This window comes from Caretta caretta, chromosome 18, assembly GCF_965140235.1.
Source record: "Caretta caretta isolate rCarCar2 chromosome 18, rCarCar1.hap1, whole genome shotgun sequence".
Lineage (NCBI taxonomy): Eukaryota > Metazoa > Chordata > Testudines > Cheloniidae > Caretta > Caretta caretta.
Window position 1 is genome coordinate 15,908,614 of NC_134223.1, and position 13,682 is coordinate 15,922,295.

The 13,682-nt window shown below is 45.0% G+C and overlaps 1 protein-coding gene across 2 annotated transcripts in view; it reads right to left on the reverse strand.

Annotated features, from left to right (window-relative positions):
• C1QTNF12 (C1q and TNF related 12) overlaps window positions 1-13,093 on the reverse strand; it is a 39,879-nt gene extending 26,786 nt beyond the window's left edge. The window contains exon 1 of one of the 2 annotated variants that reach the window (XM_048825156.2): window positions 11,765-13,093. In XM_048825156.2, coding sequence (XP_048681113.1) covers window positions 11,765-11,935 — 171 coding nt within the window. In that variant the 5' untranslated portion in view covers window positions 11,936-13,093. The remainder of the gene's footprint in view (window positions 1-11,764) is intronic. The other variant, XM_048825155.2, reaches the window with a different exon arrangement.
• Between the last annotated feature and the right edge of the window lie 589 nt (window positions 13,094-13,682).

A 13,682-nucleotide genomic window follows, 5' to 3' on the forward strand; every position in this document is an offset into this window, starting at 1 on the left:
TATTCTCAGCCCCCATTAGAGCAAACTGACAGCCCAGAGATTAATGAGTCATGCCTTGGAATTTAGACTTGTTAATGAAAGAGCTGAAGAGAGGAAATACTGGAAAGAATGCATCAAATCTGAAAAAAGTGTCTATTGTCGATCCTGGGAATTCATCCAAGAAGCGAGTGGTTTTGCGCTTTGCTTCCCCCTCCCGAATAGGTGGAAGCCAGGGTGTGGACCAGGAAACCAGTAAAACACAGCAGTGAATTTAAAGGATATTAGACAGGACTCCTAGACCACTAAGAGTCCATTTGAGTCTGAAACAAGTAAATAGCGATTTATCTAGTAGCAGATCGGACAACATAATGGAGAGTGGGAAAGGGACAAAGTGGGAACAAGTGGGAGAGGAAAGGAGAAGTCTCTCAAAGTTTCAAAGTTAAAATCTTCCATTCAGGAAATGTTGCTTAGGGCAGGTCTATACTAGAAATTTACATGGGCGGAGTTGCACCGATGCAGGTGCGCCGCTGTATTTGTCTGGTGAAGACGCTCTAAGCTGATGGGAGACAACTTTCCCATTGGCTTCATAACTCCACCTCCATCAGAGGCAGTCGCTGGGAAAAGCTCTCCCACCAGCACATGGTTGGCTACGCGGGTGCATAGGTCAGTGTATTATTGATCATTCACACCCCTGAGCAATGTAGGTATACTGAAGTAATTTTGTAGTGTAGACCAGGGCTCAGTCTATGTCTGCTAAGCATTGTGTGCATTTGCAATGCTATATGGAGGGGTGGTACTGATCAGACATGCCAGCTTTACCCAGGCTAAATCGATATGGATGCTTCAATATCTGCAGTGTTCTTGCTCCCGAGAGGAAATAGCTTGACATTGGCAAAACATCCAGGTTTGCTCACTGCTCCATCTCATTTAGCTGCCTAAAACCCGACGAAGAGCTCTGTGGAGCTTGAAACCTTGTCTCTTTCACCAACAGATGTTGGTGCAATAAAAGATATTACCTCCCCCACCTTGTCTAACACAACAAGCCCTTTCTGGAGTACTGCCCCTGTGCATTATTTTAATAAGACCGATGTAACTGTCTTACATGTACAGATTGTTTTCACCCTGAAGAATCCAAAAATACATTGCCAAAAATGCAGCCCCCCTGAGGTGGACAGTATTAGATAACTGGAATATAGCACAACAGCAGTAGAAGAAGGAAGCAGGGGCTGGAAATTTTTGACTAAAGACATCAGGGCAAATCCTATCTTTATGTCCACCCTGAGAGAAGACCACATTTTGTAAGGTCTCATCTGAAAGACCCCGGGAAAGTAAACTATCTGGAACTCAGTTCATCTCCTTCTGAAGGATGACAGGTTGAGTCGAGTCTGATGGAATTCCATCTTGTGGTTATTAAGAATGTTGTTTCAAAGCTGATGCATATCCAGAAAGCTATTCCCCCCAGGCATGAATCCTGGCACGCGGGTACATCCATCCATTGATCAGAGAGATGATGTCACCACCATTCTTTTTATTTCAACATCATGAGTCAATAGAAGATTTACAAGCCTCTACACAGCAATCAATCAGAAAGTGACAAATGTTTTGTGGAATTGAGGGGGGAGGGCAGTGTCTCAGAAAACCTTGGGACCAAATCCATGTTTCTATCTTCTCAACAAATGCTTGCAGGTGATTTTCTGTTGGGGCATGATCCACAGACAGAATTCACTCCCACAGAATTGCTCTATTCCGGCAGCCCACCTTCCCTCCAGGTAGACACTTGTAAAATGCTTGTGTCTGTACTGTAAGCCAAAGTGCGGGCATCCTGCATCATTTTTCCATATTGTTCGTGCATTCCGCTGTCATCAAGTAATTAGTGTCAGAGTCACGGCTGCCAGGTACACTCCCCCACATACTCAGGTTTAGCAGACATCTTTGAAATGAGAGCAGGACTAACTATTCATAAGAACTTGTTTATTCAGTGAACTTCGTCTTCCTCTCTGTTCGCAAATTATATATGAGCAGACTCTGATTTTTCAACCTGACTTGCAGTTCAGTTGCATGCTGTAATTTAGCCTATCAGCTAAATTACAGCTAGCAAACTGTTCATTCCAGCTACACCTTTGACTATTTGCTATCATGGCCGGAATTTTCAAAGAAGCCTGAGGGATTTAGGCACCAATATGCCACTGAAAGTAAATGGGAGCTGGGTACCTACATTGCATAGCCCCTTTTGAAACAGGAGGAAGGAAATCAGAGAGGCCCTGTGAAAACTTCTGGTCCATATCTTTTCACCAAGAATAAGGATCTCATCTAAGAACAGGGACAAAGGTTGTTGCTGAACTTCATGGCATGGAAGGGGGTTCAGATCTGAGATTCCAATTCAAGCCCATCTTGGACACTGAGTGGATGCAGCATCTCCATATCTTACTCTAGGTCAGTCGTGCCCAGCTGTTGTTTGTTTATTAATTTTCTGGAGGTTAAAGTCTCCCTATGAAAGGGCTGACAAGTGTCTGCCTGACATTCGGCCAAGGGAAACTGGTGCCTTTCTTCCCCCAGTGAGTGGGATTTGTGGGTCTGTGGTGCAGCTCACGCAGCAGAAGGAAATGGCCTATTAATAAATGTGCCTGGCTCAGGTGGTGCGGTATATTCCCTCAAGCCCTCATCAGAACAAAACAAGAGCACGACTGGATTCCAGCGGAAAGGAAGGCAGGATTATTTGGTCCCTGGTGGAACGGGCTGGCTCATGTGGCAGAAGCTCAACAGTGTCACCTACAGGCTGGTTCCTTAGGGATCAGAATACACTGAGCCATGCTAGCAAATAAGGGCCAGACCCAAGGATGCCCATTGACTTCATTGGGCTGCAGATCAGGTGCAAAGCCCTCTCCCTGCTGCTTAAATAATCAGCAGACAGGCAGATGGTTCTGGGCTGACCCATCCATTTACAGTAAAGATGGATGACTGTCTTCAGCCTTCCATGTGCTGAACGGAAGTCAGCCAGAAAGCAGACACCCCGCTGGAAAAAAAGCCCAGATGGCACATCCCAGCGAAAGAAATGACAAAGAAACCCTCCTGAAGTAAAAAACCATCACTCCAGCAGCTTCCTTGAATTACAAATCCCTCTGCAAGGCAGCCGTGGCACTCCCCAATTTCTCCAGCGCAAGGGTGATTGACGGTTAAAATGAATGTTCCATCCTTGTGGTATTATTATTTAATTACTATGGCATGCATGAGCAATCCTCGGAATAAGCATGCAAGCCTCTTTATTTTTCTTGGCAGAGGCAGGCTCCGGCAGCCAGAAAGAGCTTGCAGCCAACTCAGGTATTGCCCGGGACTGAGAGCGCTCTCTCTCGAAATCCAGGCAAAGCAAAGGCTGCTGCAGGAGATGGGCCCGGCATCATGGTTTGCTGTTTATAAGCCCAAAGCTGCCCCGCTGGAGGCGGTGGAAGATTTCTCGTTCACGTGGATGAAAATCAGGTCCTAGGGGCCTGATCCAAAAGGCCCGTTGAAGTGTTTAGTGGACTTTGGATCAGACCTTTTAACATTACTTTGCAACCCAGATACAAAAGTGTTTCTGCTAGTGCATGAGAACCAGACTGTGAAACAGACAAGAAACTAAAGCTCCTAAGGTGCCACAAGTACTCCTTTTCTTTTTAAAGCTCCATCGTGTCCCTTATGGTAGATAAGAAACAGACTGGGCTGCAATTGGGTGATCGGACAGACGCTCTGATGCCGTCTGGCTCTCTACCTCCAGGGCTGACTAATACAACCTGTGTAGCCCGCTGTCACCACACAGGCCTTAAGTTCTGGCCTGGCCTCACCCATCATGGAATGAACTGTCGATAGCACTGCAGGTTGAATCACAGAGTGATAGAAATGTAGGACTGGAAGAGACCTCAAAGCATCAAAGTTTGTATCCTGAGCAAGATGTGAACTTCCCGGAAGTTAAAGTGCATTTGGGATCCAGTTGGTTGATGCAACTCTATTGGAAACCAAAATGAAACCAGCTAGTGTTGTTTCGGCATCTGTGCTGAGTGAGTGAAATGAAAAAAGTAAACAAACTACTTTACAAGGTAGACAAGTCAACATTAAATACATTCCTGCTCCTTTAATAACTTCACGGATCATTAGTAACACAGGAAAGGATTGTGAGGGGAGGGAGAGAATGGTTGTACAGTGGCAGTGCCCCTTACCTTTGAACAGGCTAATGAACTTGTCTCCCACCATTGGCCATGATTCTCCACTCCTTTGTCCCCCTCTTAGAGTCATAGAATATCAGGGTTGGAAGGGACCTCAGGAGGTCATCTAGTCCAACCCCCTGCTCAAAGCAGGACCAATCCCCAATTTTTGACCCAAATGGCCACCTCAAGGATTGAACTCACAACCCTGGCTTTAGCAGGCCAATGATCAAACCACTGAGCTATCTTCACTAGTGTCAAGCATTTTCTTCAATGAAGAACCACAGTATCTATGGTTTGTGTTAAAACTCTTGTGGTAAACTGAAGTTAACATTCTTGGTTTAGGAAAACAAGCCCTGCTCTCTTAATAAATTAATTAACCTTTGACTAGCCACAAATTGGGCCTGATCCTGCTATTGATGACACCAGTTTTACAGGAGCGTGAAGCCTCTGGACATCAGTTACTCCTGATTTACACTAGCAAGAGCGCAATCAGGCCCATTGTACAATTAGTAACAAATGACTTACCCCAGTAAAGTATTTTGTTTGGAACTAGTTAAAAATGATATATCGCTGTTTTTTAGCCTGACAAATCCCATGGCAGCTACTAATAACTCATGGTTACACACACTCTTGGTTAGTAACAAGACGTAAAACCAAGGACCTGACCACATGTGGTTTTGAAGGATCTCATGAGAATTTTCACTACAGCAGAGGTGTTAAGCTCAGTCTCCTAGCCAAATCCCAACTGGAATTCCTCTCTAAAATGGCCCTCTGCTTTTAACTGGAGGAATTCTTCTTCATTCCCCTGCTCCAACACTGTTGTGTCGCTCAGAAAGTTGCCTTAATCCACTTTGAGGGCATGCACCTGTCACCGTTACTCCCACAAGGAATCCCATTGAAGTCAGTAGGCCTACTCGCAGGAGTAAGTGCTACTCCGGGTGAACAAAGGTGGCAGAGTTGGACTCGGAGCTAGCTGTATTGAAGTGGCAGGTGAAGAGATCCCTGAACTTACAGGCAGAGCACGGGTTGGGAAATGCACTGCAGAAAGCTCTGTTACAGCTCCCAGCACAGTGAGTCAGGCATGGACAGTAATGACACAGGGTATCAAACACCAACCCTCTAGCCTGAGTGGGTTCTACCCATCTCTGACAGACAGCTTGGGTCATACCCATAGAGCTTGTCATGCCAATAAAGTCTCCTTGAATTGAATTTTAATTGAGTGCACAATCTCCCAAGTGAGGCAAACATGCACATCTCACGACCACAGGTGGTATGTGCTTTGTGCTACTCCAACGGACTGGCTAAATGGAAGGACTGTTGGGTTTTGGTCAGGATTCAAACAGAAAGGAAAAAGTGGCACAGAAGTAGATCGAGGGGGGAGGAGATTAAATGAAAAAGCCCAGGTAGACCAGGTCCTGGTTATTTTTCAGGAATTGGTGAATCTGTTCAGCTAAGACAAGAACTGAACCAAACCTTCAACCCGAAACATTACAAAATTTTTTTTGGTGAGTCTAGTGCTGGAAATCCCAAGTTCGGACCCTGCTAGTAGCCCCATGATGTCGGTCGCTACATTTGCTTTTGCTGGCTGCTGTGAAAGCCTGACTTGGGTTCTGCCATCAAAAGGCTCCCCTAGATTCTTTTCTTCAAGTGGATCAAAATGAGGCTCCCGTAGCTAACAGTGTCCATGGGAAGGATCAAGGTCTAGTTTCTCACTAGACCTAGCGCCTGGAGCAGACGTGCCTTTACATTGTTCACAAACCAGTTGGTTCACTGGTTGTTCAGGGGTGGGGGAAGGAGGGAAGATTGACCCATTACACACAAACCCCTCAAACCTTTGAAATTCCCATCTGTGTGAATCCTATTAATTTGCCATGGACAAACTAAGCTCCAAAGACAACTTGAAAGCTGAGCAGAGTAACATAGCTGCCCTTCAGTTTCCATCTGCCTGTTCACCTTAGGCTGCAGCCAGTTCCAATTCCTATGGCTGATGGAAGAATACAAACTCTGCTAGCTCCAACCTCCATCATTTTCCCACTCTTGGCTTCCCAAACATCCTTTAATGGGAGCTGAGTGCAAGGATAATTAGCTTTCTGCCTGCAGCCCTGATCTTATCAGATCTCACAAGATAAGCAGGTTCACACCTAGGCGCTACCTCATTGTGGGACTGCCAAGGAAAGACCAAAGTGGTGAAGGAAGTGGTGCTGAATAAGTGCCCCAAAATAGCACTCAGAGGAGATACAAAACCAGGTACCTCCTGCAGCACTTCGTGACTATTAAAAGATACATAGACACTTCTGGCACCAACTCCAACCAGGGTAAAATTCCGCTTACCTCAAATTCTCCCCACAATTTCAGTGGGATACACAATATTCTCCTCATTCTACACTGCTGCTGTTGAACAGCAGAGGTGTTCAACCCCAGAGGTGGCTGCATCACAGCGATGAGCAGAATGTGACTCCTGCATGGGCCAAATCTGTAAAACCCTCCCATTTGAAAGGCCCTATTAGAAATGACCCTTTCCTAGCCAGCTTGCTTCATGCATTCTTAGGGCACGCAGGGCAGCACTTTAGCTAGATGCCAGTGAAGGCAAAAAGATGATGATCAAGTGAGCACTAACCTCTGTCAGGTAACATGCAGTCCAATGTCATCATTATTCACATGTTGTGTGTGAAAATAATCTAGTCTGCTTTTAGTATAACCTGTTACTCTTCAGGTGGTCAGGGTAGGCAGAAATTAGCTCACAAAAGGCTTCTCTTGCACCCAGTGCAATTGCCCAGGGAGATTTTTAAAACCATCAAACAGGACAACACACCTAGGCAGGAGGTTCTGGTTTAAAGCCCAGTCATACCCGAGTGCTGCAATATAAGTACAATTCTTGTTTCCAGCAGTTGAATCTAAGTACAGATCCAGCTCTGTTCAGGTATTTTTTAAAAAACCTTTTACAATAGATCCTGCCTAGAATAAAGGATTTAATAACTGATTCCTTTGGGGGGAAAACATAGATCAGTTACTTGCGCTAATGTAAAGCCATTATCTTGGGACAGGAGTTAGGATAGGGGCACTAGACATTTCAATGGCTTGGTAATAGGATAAAGAGCATTAACTTCCCCTGGCAGCCAGTTCAGATCCATCCCAGAGCAGCACTGGTCAATAGCTACCACATGATGGCTGTTTTAGCCTGGCAATGCCATCTTCCCATCAGACAAGTAACTATTCCTGAACCCCTCCATTGTTGGATGTGGGTGGATCAACAGTAGGGAATGAACCTAGGGCCTCTGTATCTGAAAGCATGAGCCTCTTCTGGCTGAGCTGAAAGAGCCAGTTTTGTTAGCCAAAGCTCCTTGACCTCAGGCCCAGCCTTCCCTAAAAGGGGACCGAGCACCATACTGAGTGGGTATGGATACCACTGGCAAGCTCAGCAGTGAAGCTAAGGACTGAATGGACTGTGGAGACAGAATTCCCCTTTTGTTCCTGGAGGTGGTCCCTGCACATCAGGGTGAGGGAGCCTTGCACCGCCTTTGGAAAGGAGGGTATAAGCCTGGCTGGTGGATGACATGGGGGTGGCCAAAGCATCAAGCCAAACTGAAACGGGACTGCCTCATAGACAAGTTTCCCTGACCATCTCTATCAATTTATCATGTCCTTGGCTTGGAAAGTCCATCCTTGGGCTAAAGACAAGAGCTCTTTGCACATACTTAACAAGACAAATCACTTTAAAAATGACCCAGCTGGAGGGGGGGGGAAGGGGAAATGGGATTTTGCCCTTTTTAAACATGTATAGTATTTCGTCCTTAGGAATATCAGGAGTGTCAAGTGCTCCACTTCCCAGATTTAGTTAGAGGTCTCCCTGGATGATTCCAGAGAGCTGTGTATGTTCAGAGGCAGCGTATGTTCAGGGGCTTTCTCAGCCCCTAATTGAAAAGGCCGGGGTGTGGTCTCACCACAAAGATGGGCCTCCCAGATATCTAGTTAAACACACGAAAACACACACTTGAGTTTTAAGCAGCCTAATAAAAATCACTTCTCCTCTCAGCTAATCAGATTTCACTTTCTTGAGCCTTCTCCAGGTGATCACAAAGTCTTCAAGGGTAAACAAGATCTTAATTTGTATGGTAAAAGACCGCTGATTTTCAAAAAGCAACAACAAAAACAAACGGTTAAGCCTTTTTTATGCACAATACCAAAGGGAAAAAGCACACTGCCAGATTTTTTTTCTTTTCTTTGGCAGGTCACCTTTACCAAATGAGACTCCTCCAAGGTAATATCTTCAAATCCTAGTGGTGGCCAAAGAGGCTAATTCAGTCTTCATGAAAAAGCAGCTTCCAGCAAGTGATCAAGCTAAATGAGTGAGATCCAGAAGCTTTGATTTCTGACACCCCACCCCTGGAGGTAGGGATATCATCATCCAGCATTTGAGAAGGGATACTTCCGAAGTGGGTTTTAATATGTTGAGTTCTAAACAATACAGACAAATCATGCAGTCCTTTACATGCTGCTTGATCTCTACACTCAAGTGAGCTGTAGCTCATGAAAACTTATGCTCAAATAAATTGGTTAGTCTCTAAGGTGCCACAAGTACTCCTTTTCTTTTAGCTAAGGAGAGTAATTGCCTCTTCAAACCATGCCAGTTACCATTCTCCGTAAGGTATGGATTACAAGTACAAACCTCTAATTTCTGGCTACTCATCTCCCTCATCACATATATTATTTATAGGGTATTTAAACAGTTGTCTTTCAACAGTCAATCACTTTGAATTGAAAGGAAGAACCAGGGGCCTGTTACTTCATCCTGACATTTTCTGCTGAGTGGGTGCTGGGATCCGCATTTCCATGGCTAAGGGGAAAGTATACTTTTGCAAATTCTCCATATAAAGTGAACTTCTACTGTGATCAAACACTTAGGCAGCACCAGATTTTAAAGGCAGATTTAAACAAAAGCTTTGGCAATTTAACCATGCTGTAAAATATTATTTTCAACTAATGGATACTTAGTCTTAATTGCATTGAGCTGCCTGTGCCTACAGATAGGCAGCTTAGTACAATTGCATCTAATGCACAGTCTGTATTAAAACATGTATCATATCTCTCATGCAGCAAGCTGTGCACTGGTTAGCTAGAGCCTTCCTCTCCAGAGCTGAAGATACTCATTTCAATGGCACTGCACACACAGTGCACCTTGTAAAGCATCTTGTGATCTCGAGATCAGGTATGAAACCTCTAGACTCCTTGGGCCCACAGATTCAAAGCCTGACAGGGTCAGCTTCAGAAGTAGATATGTAAAGTTCAAGCTGTTTATTGTGTGGGGTCTTTCAGATGAGACCTTAAAAACTCAGCTCCTGCATGGTCCTGTGGCAATTTACTTAATTGCTTGCCCTGGTGTCCTTGATCAAAGTGTTGCTTGTTATAGATGGCAGTTGACATTCACCCCAGAGGTGGATGCAGCTCAGTGGTGCTCTATGTTTATAGTTTGTCTAAAACCCCTTGGCTCATAAGGTGCTATATAAATGTAAATACAATATACACTCAGCCACAGTCTGGATATATTGCGAAACAATCCTTAACTAGTAACTGAGACTTCTTCACTTTATAAGATCTCTCCATATGAGAAGTTCAAGTTGCAAACTTTGGATCTGGATATCAAACAAGATCCGGAGTGTTTGAATTTAGTTTTGGCACTATCTTTATTTCAGAGATGCTGTCTTCACTGCACCACCAACCTGTTATAGCAGCCAAAAGGTTTGCCATAGAAGCAGCAAGGTAGTTCAATTTGAGAAGCTGCAGCTTCTAAACAATTACTATATGTGTGTGTGTGTGTGTGTGTGTGTTGCCTTGAAACAGCTACACTACTTCTAGCAATAATGCCTACATTGCTATATCAATTTCAACCCGGACTAGATTTTGTTTAAGTTTGAAAGCAAGACACACACTGCTAACGGTCTGATAAATTACTCAGCAGGCCAAATTCATTCCTGAATGGACTGCTGCGGAGTTACACCATGATGAATTTGGGCCAGCGTGCAGAAGGAGAAGGACACATTTAAAGAGGTGACTGGGAGAAGGGACTGAGATCAGGAGCATGAGCCCGCCAAGAATTAACACAGTCTGCAAGGACAAAGTCTGCAATAAGCAGTGCAAGGTTAAGGGAAGAAATACAGCCTATATTCCCCTAATGATCACTTAAGAGCAGCCACCAGCTTTTTAATATAGAAGACAGTTTCCCAGACCTGCCCAACCTTAACCAATTATTCTCACAATGGCTTTGAATGGGATATTTAGAATGTCAGCCCAATTGTTCTAATGCACCCTCCCTGCCATCCCCCAGTTTCTGACAAGTTTGTTCCTCCATTGCTATAGTGACTGCCGCCCCTAATGCTCGTGATCAAAGAAATCACATTTTAGAGGTCATCTACATTTGAAACGAGGGACATTTTTGTGTGTGTGTCAGAGAGAAAGGGACTGCGTGATGGAGGAGGTTACTCCCTTCTTTCTCACTGCTGCAGTTCCCTTTCATTCTGTCTTGCTCCTAATCCCCGGACCTGCTTTTAATTCCACCCCCCACCCCATCACTCAATGCGAATTCTCAGTGGCTGTATCTTAAAGGGTTTCTGGGATCCCTGAACAATTGACCTGCAAATTTTTGCAGCCTTCAGATGGGATTGATTCTCACGGACACTTACTGGAAAGGGTTCACCCTGCAGAACTGGTTCACTTGCTATGCCTGGTAATACAGCATTAGCAGGCATTAATGTCATTTTTAAGGTCAGGCTTGACAAAGCCCTGGCTGGGATGATTTAACTGGGAATTGGTCCTGCTTTGAGCAGGGGGTTGGACTAGATGACCTTCTGGGGTCCCTTCCAACCCTGATAGTCTATGATTCTATGTACTAGACATAGTCTATGCTGATCTTTCACACAAGGATCCTACTATATACATCTGCCTTCATGCATTATTACTACAGTCTCAAATCCTTCCCAACACAAACAGCGATTGGATACCTCCTGACAGAGGTTGTCTAGCTACACTAGGACTTTTCTGACCTGTAATTCCCAATGTGTGCAGTTTCCCTGGTGGAAGCTGTAGTGCAGACAGGGCTCAGACATACTCAGGGGCTCAGACCACTGTCATCTAAGTCTGCTTTAGCATCGTATCCCAAGCTCAAAAAGCCTGCGTGCAACAGACGCACACTAATGATATTGGAATGTTAGCATCAGGATGGCCAATTGACTCGGGGCTACCCGGATATCCCCTTGGAAACTAACAGCTGTTTTTGAGCAAGGATAATTTGCATACTTAAAACAAACTTCCCGTAAACCAGGTGCCTTAATAAATGATCAGATACTACCAGGATGGGCACATTAGTAATGCAAGTAAATAAAGTAATAAATCATCAGCATCCCTAGCATTCTGGTCATTTGAGGGCGTGCGGGGGCGGGGGGGAGGGGATGAGAAATCATGCCACAGAAAGAATATTCTAAACACCTCTCTCTTGCAAGAGGAAGGGACTTTGTTAAAAGACTGGGTGGATCAATGAAAAAATAATCCAACCACACATTACATCCAGAAACTACTCAGTGCATTGACTACACATGGGTTACTGTAATACATACCTTGGGATGCCCATGCAGTTCTTCACTGTTGGACAGGGTCGCATTGAAGGGCTCTGTATACTGATTGGGCTCTTTCATCTTCTTTCTCTCTTTCTTTGCTGCCATCACTCTAAAGAGAGAGAGCTGTTGGCACAGTAAAGTTGCCACAAGTAGCCAGATCCAGCCCCTCATTTTGGCTTTTTCTTAGAAGGGGGTGTTGAGTTGAGGCTGAATACTCTCCAGGAGCAAAACGAAATAATAAATACAGATGGCTCTTTTCTTTCTTTCTTTCTTTTTTTTTTCTTATTGAAGTTACTGCTGTTGAAGATGATCCACTCTGGTTGATGATGTCAAATCAGCACGCACCAACGCGCTTGTCTCTGGAGAGATCCTCTGTTCAAGTTGGATACATTGAACCGACATGGATCTATTTGTTTGCAGATTCTGATCCACAGCTGCAGTTTGATCAGGCAAAGGGGGGGAAGAAGGAAGTCAGTCTGCTCAGCCCCGCAGAGCTTTCATAAATGGAAACTGTCGTGGAGATTTCCCCCCAACTCTGCCTTAAAATTTTTACCCCACCCCCACCTCCACCAAGTCTTCAGATCTCAATTAAAATTCACTCAACTATGAAACCTAGAAAGTCAAATGGCTCAGGGCAACTGTAGCTCAGGCCAGAAGTGACAGCACATGAGCCCAGGAGGGGGGTTGTGGGTTTGTTCCTTTTCAATGGGAGATTTCACCTTCTGTCATTTAAACCCTTATGCACCATTCAAAGGGTGCCTCAATGGGGTCCGCCCATCCTCAGCTTAGTTGTTGGACCCCTTCCTTAATGACCAGCCCCCATCGGTTCTCTCTTCTTTCATCAATGCTGGACAACGAAAACCCAAAGCTGCTACAATCGCTCTTCTCCTGGAGAAGCAGAACGTGTCAGAATCCAACCAAGGACTCAGTCCTCTAGGGAGAGAATTGATCTCTCGCATGCATCAAGAGTTAAAATTGGGAGAGACAAGGAATCCGAGATACCTAGGTCTATTAGGAGCAGACAAACTTGTCCCAAGCCAAACCCTGTCTGGCTTTGTCTTTCGTTGGCTTTAATAAGAGGACGAGCAATCAGTTCCAATGTTGTAAACAGCTGTCAGGATGTGGAGTCTTGTGTCTCCTTTCCTAGCTCCTTTCCACCCCATGCAAGATTTCAGGTACCTCTCTCTCTAAGTTTCGATCATCTCTGATTTCTCTCCGTGCTCCTTTTTCCAGCTGCAAATTGGCAAAGCCCTCCTCAGCCTTTGCTCTACCTCAGCAAATAAGTACTTCTTTCCTGAGTGTTTCCATCCACTTGAAGAGACAAAAAAAAAAAAAGAAAGAAAACAAGGGGGCGGGATCACATTCTAATGAGCTGTCAAGCCTATTCTCTTCACATTCCTATTAGAGACGCCCAGTAAGTGGACCTGGCCCTTGTGCCAGGGAGATTTAAATCAGCACCCCTCACCACACTCCCCTTCATTATCTCAGAAAAATCGCAAAACTGCCCCTGGGAATGTGGCAGCATTAGAAGTATGTGGCTTGCAATTGAACTCAGCATCACAACAGACACACATCCAGATGTCAGGGCTCCTCTTTTCCTCTCGATTCAACTTCACTCCATGCAAACGTTTTTCTCCAAACCCCCTCACATTCACCGTGCCTTTAAATAAAGGCCGTGTCGCCATTCCCCATTGCCTTCCCGAGGAAGATCTCGAAGCACTGGGCGGACGTGTGTGGACACGTTGTGTTAACCAATGCCATGCGAGCTAGGGAATAACAACCCCCCCCCCTTTTTTTTTAACAGATAGGGAAACTGAGGGACTGACCAGTGAAGTGGCACAAAGTTGCCCAGCAAGGCAGTGGCAGAGCTAAGAATAAAATTCAAGATGCCCTGACTCCCAGTCCTCTGCTCTATCCA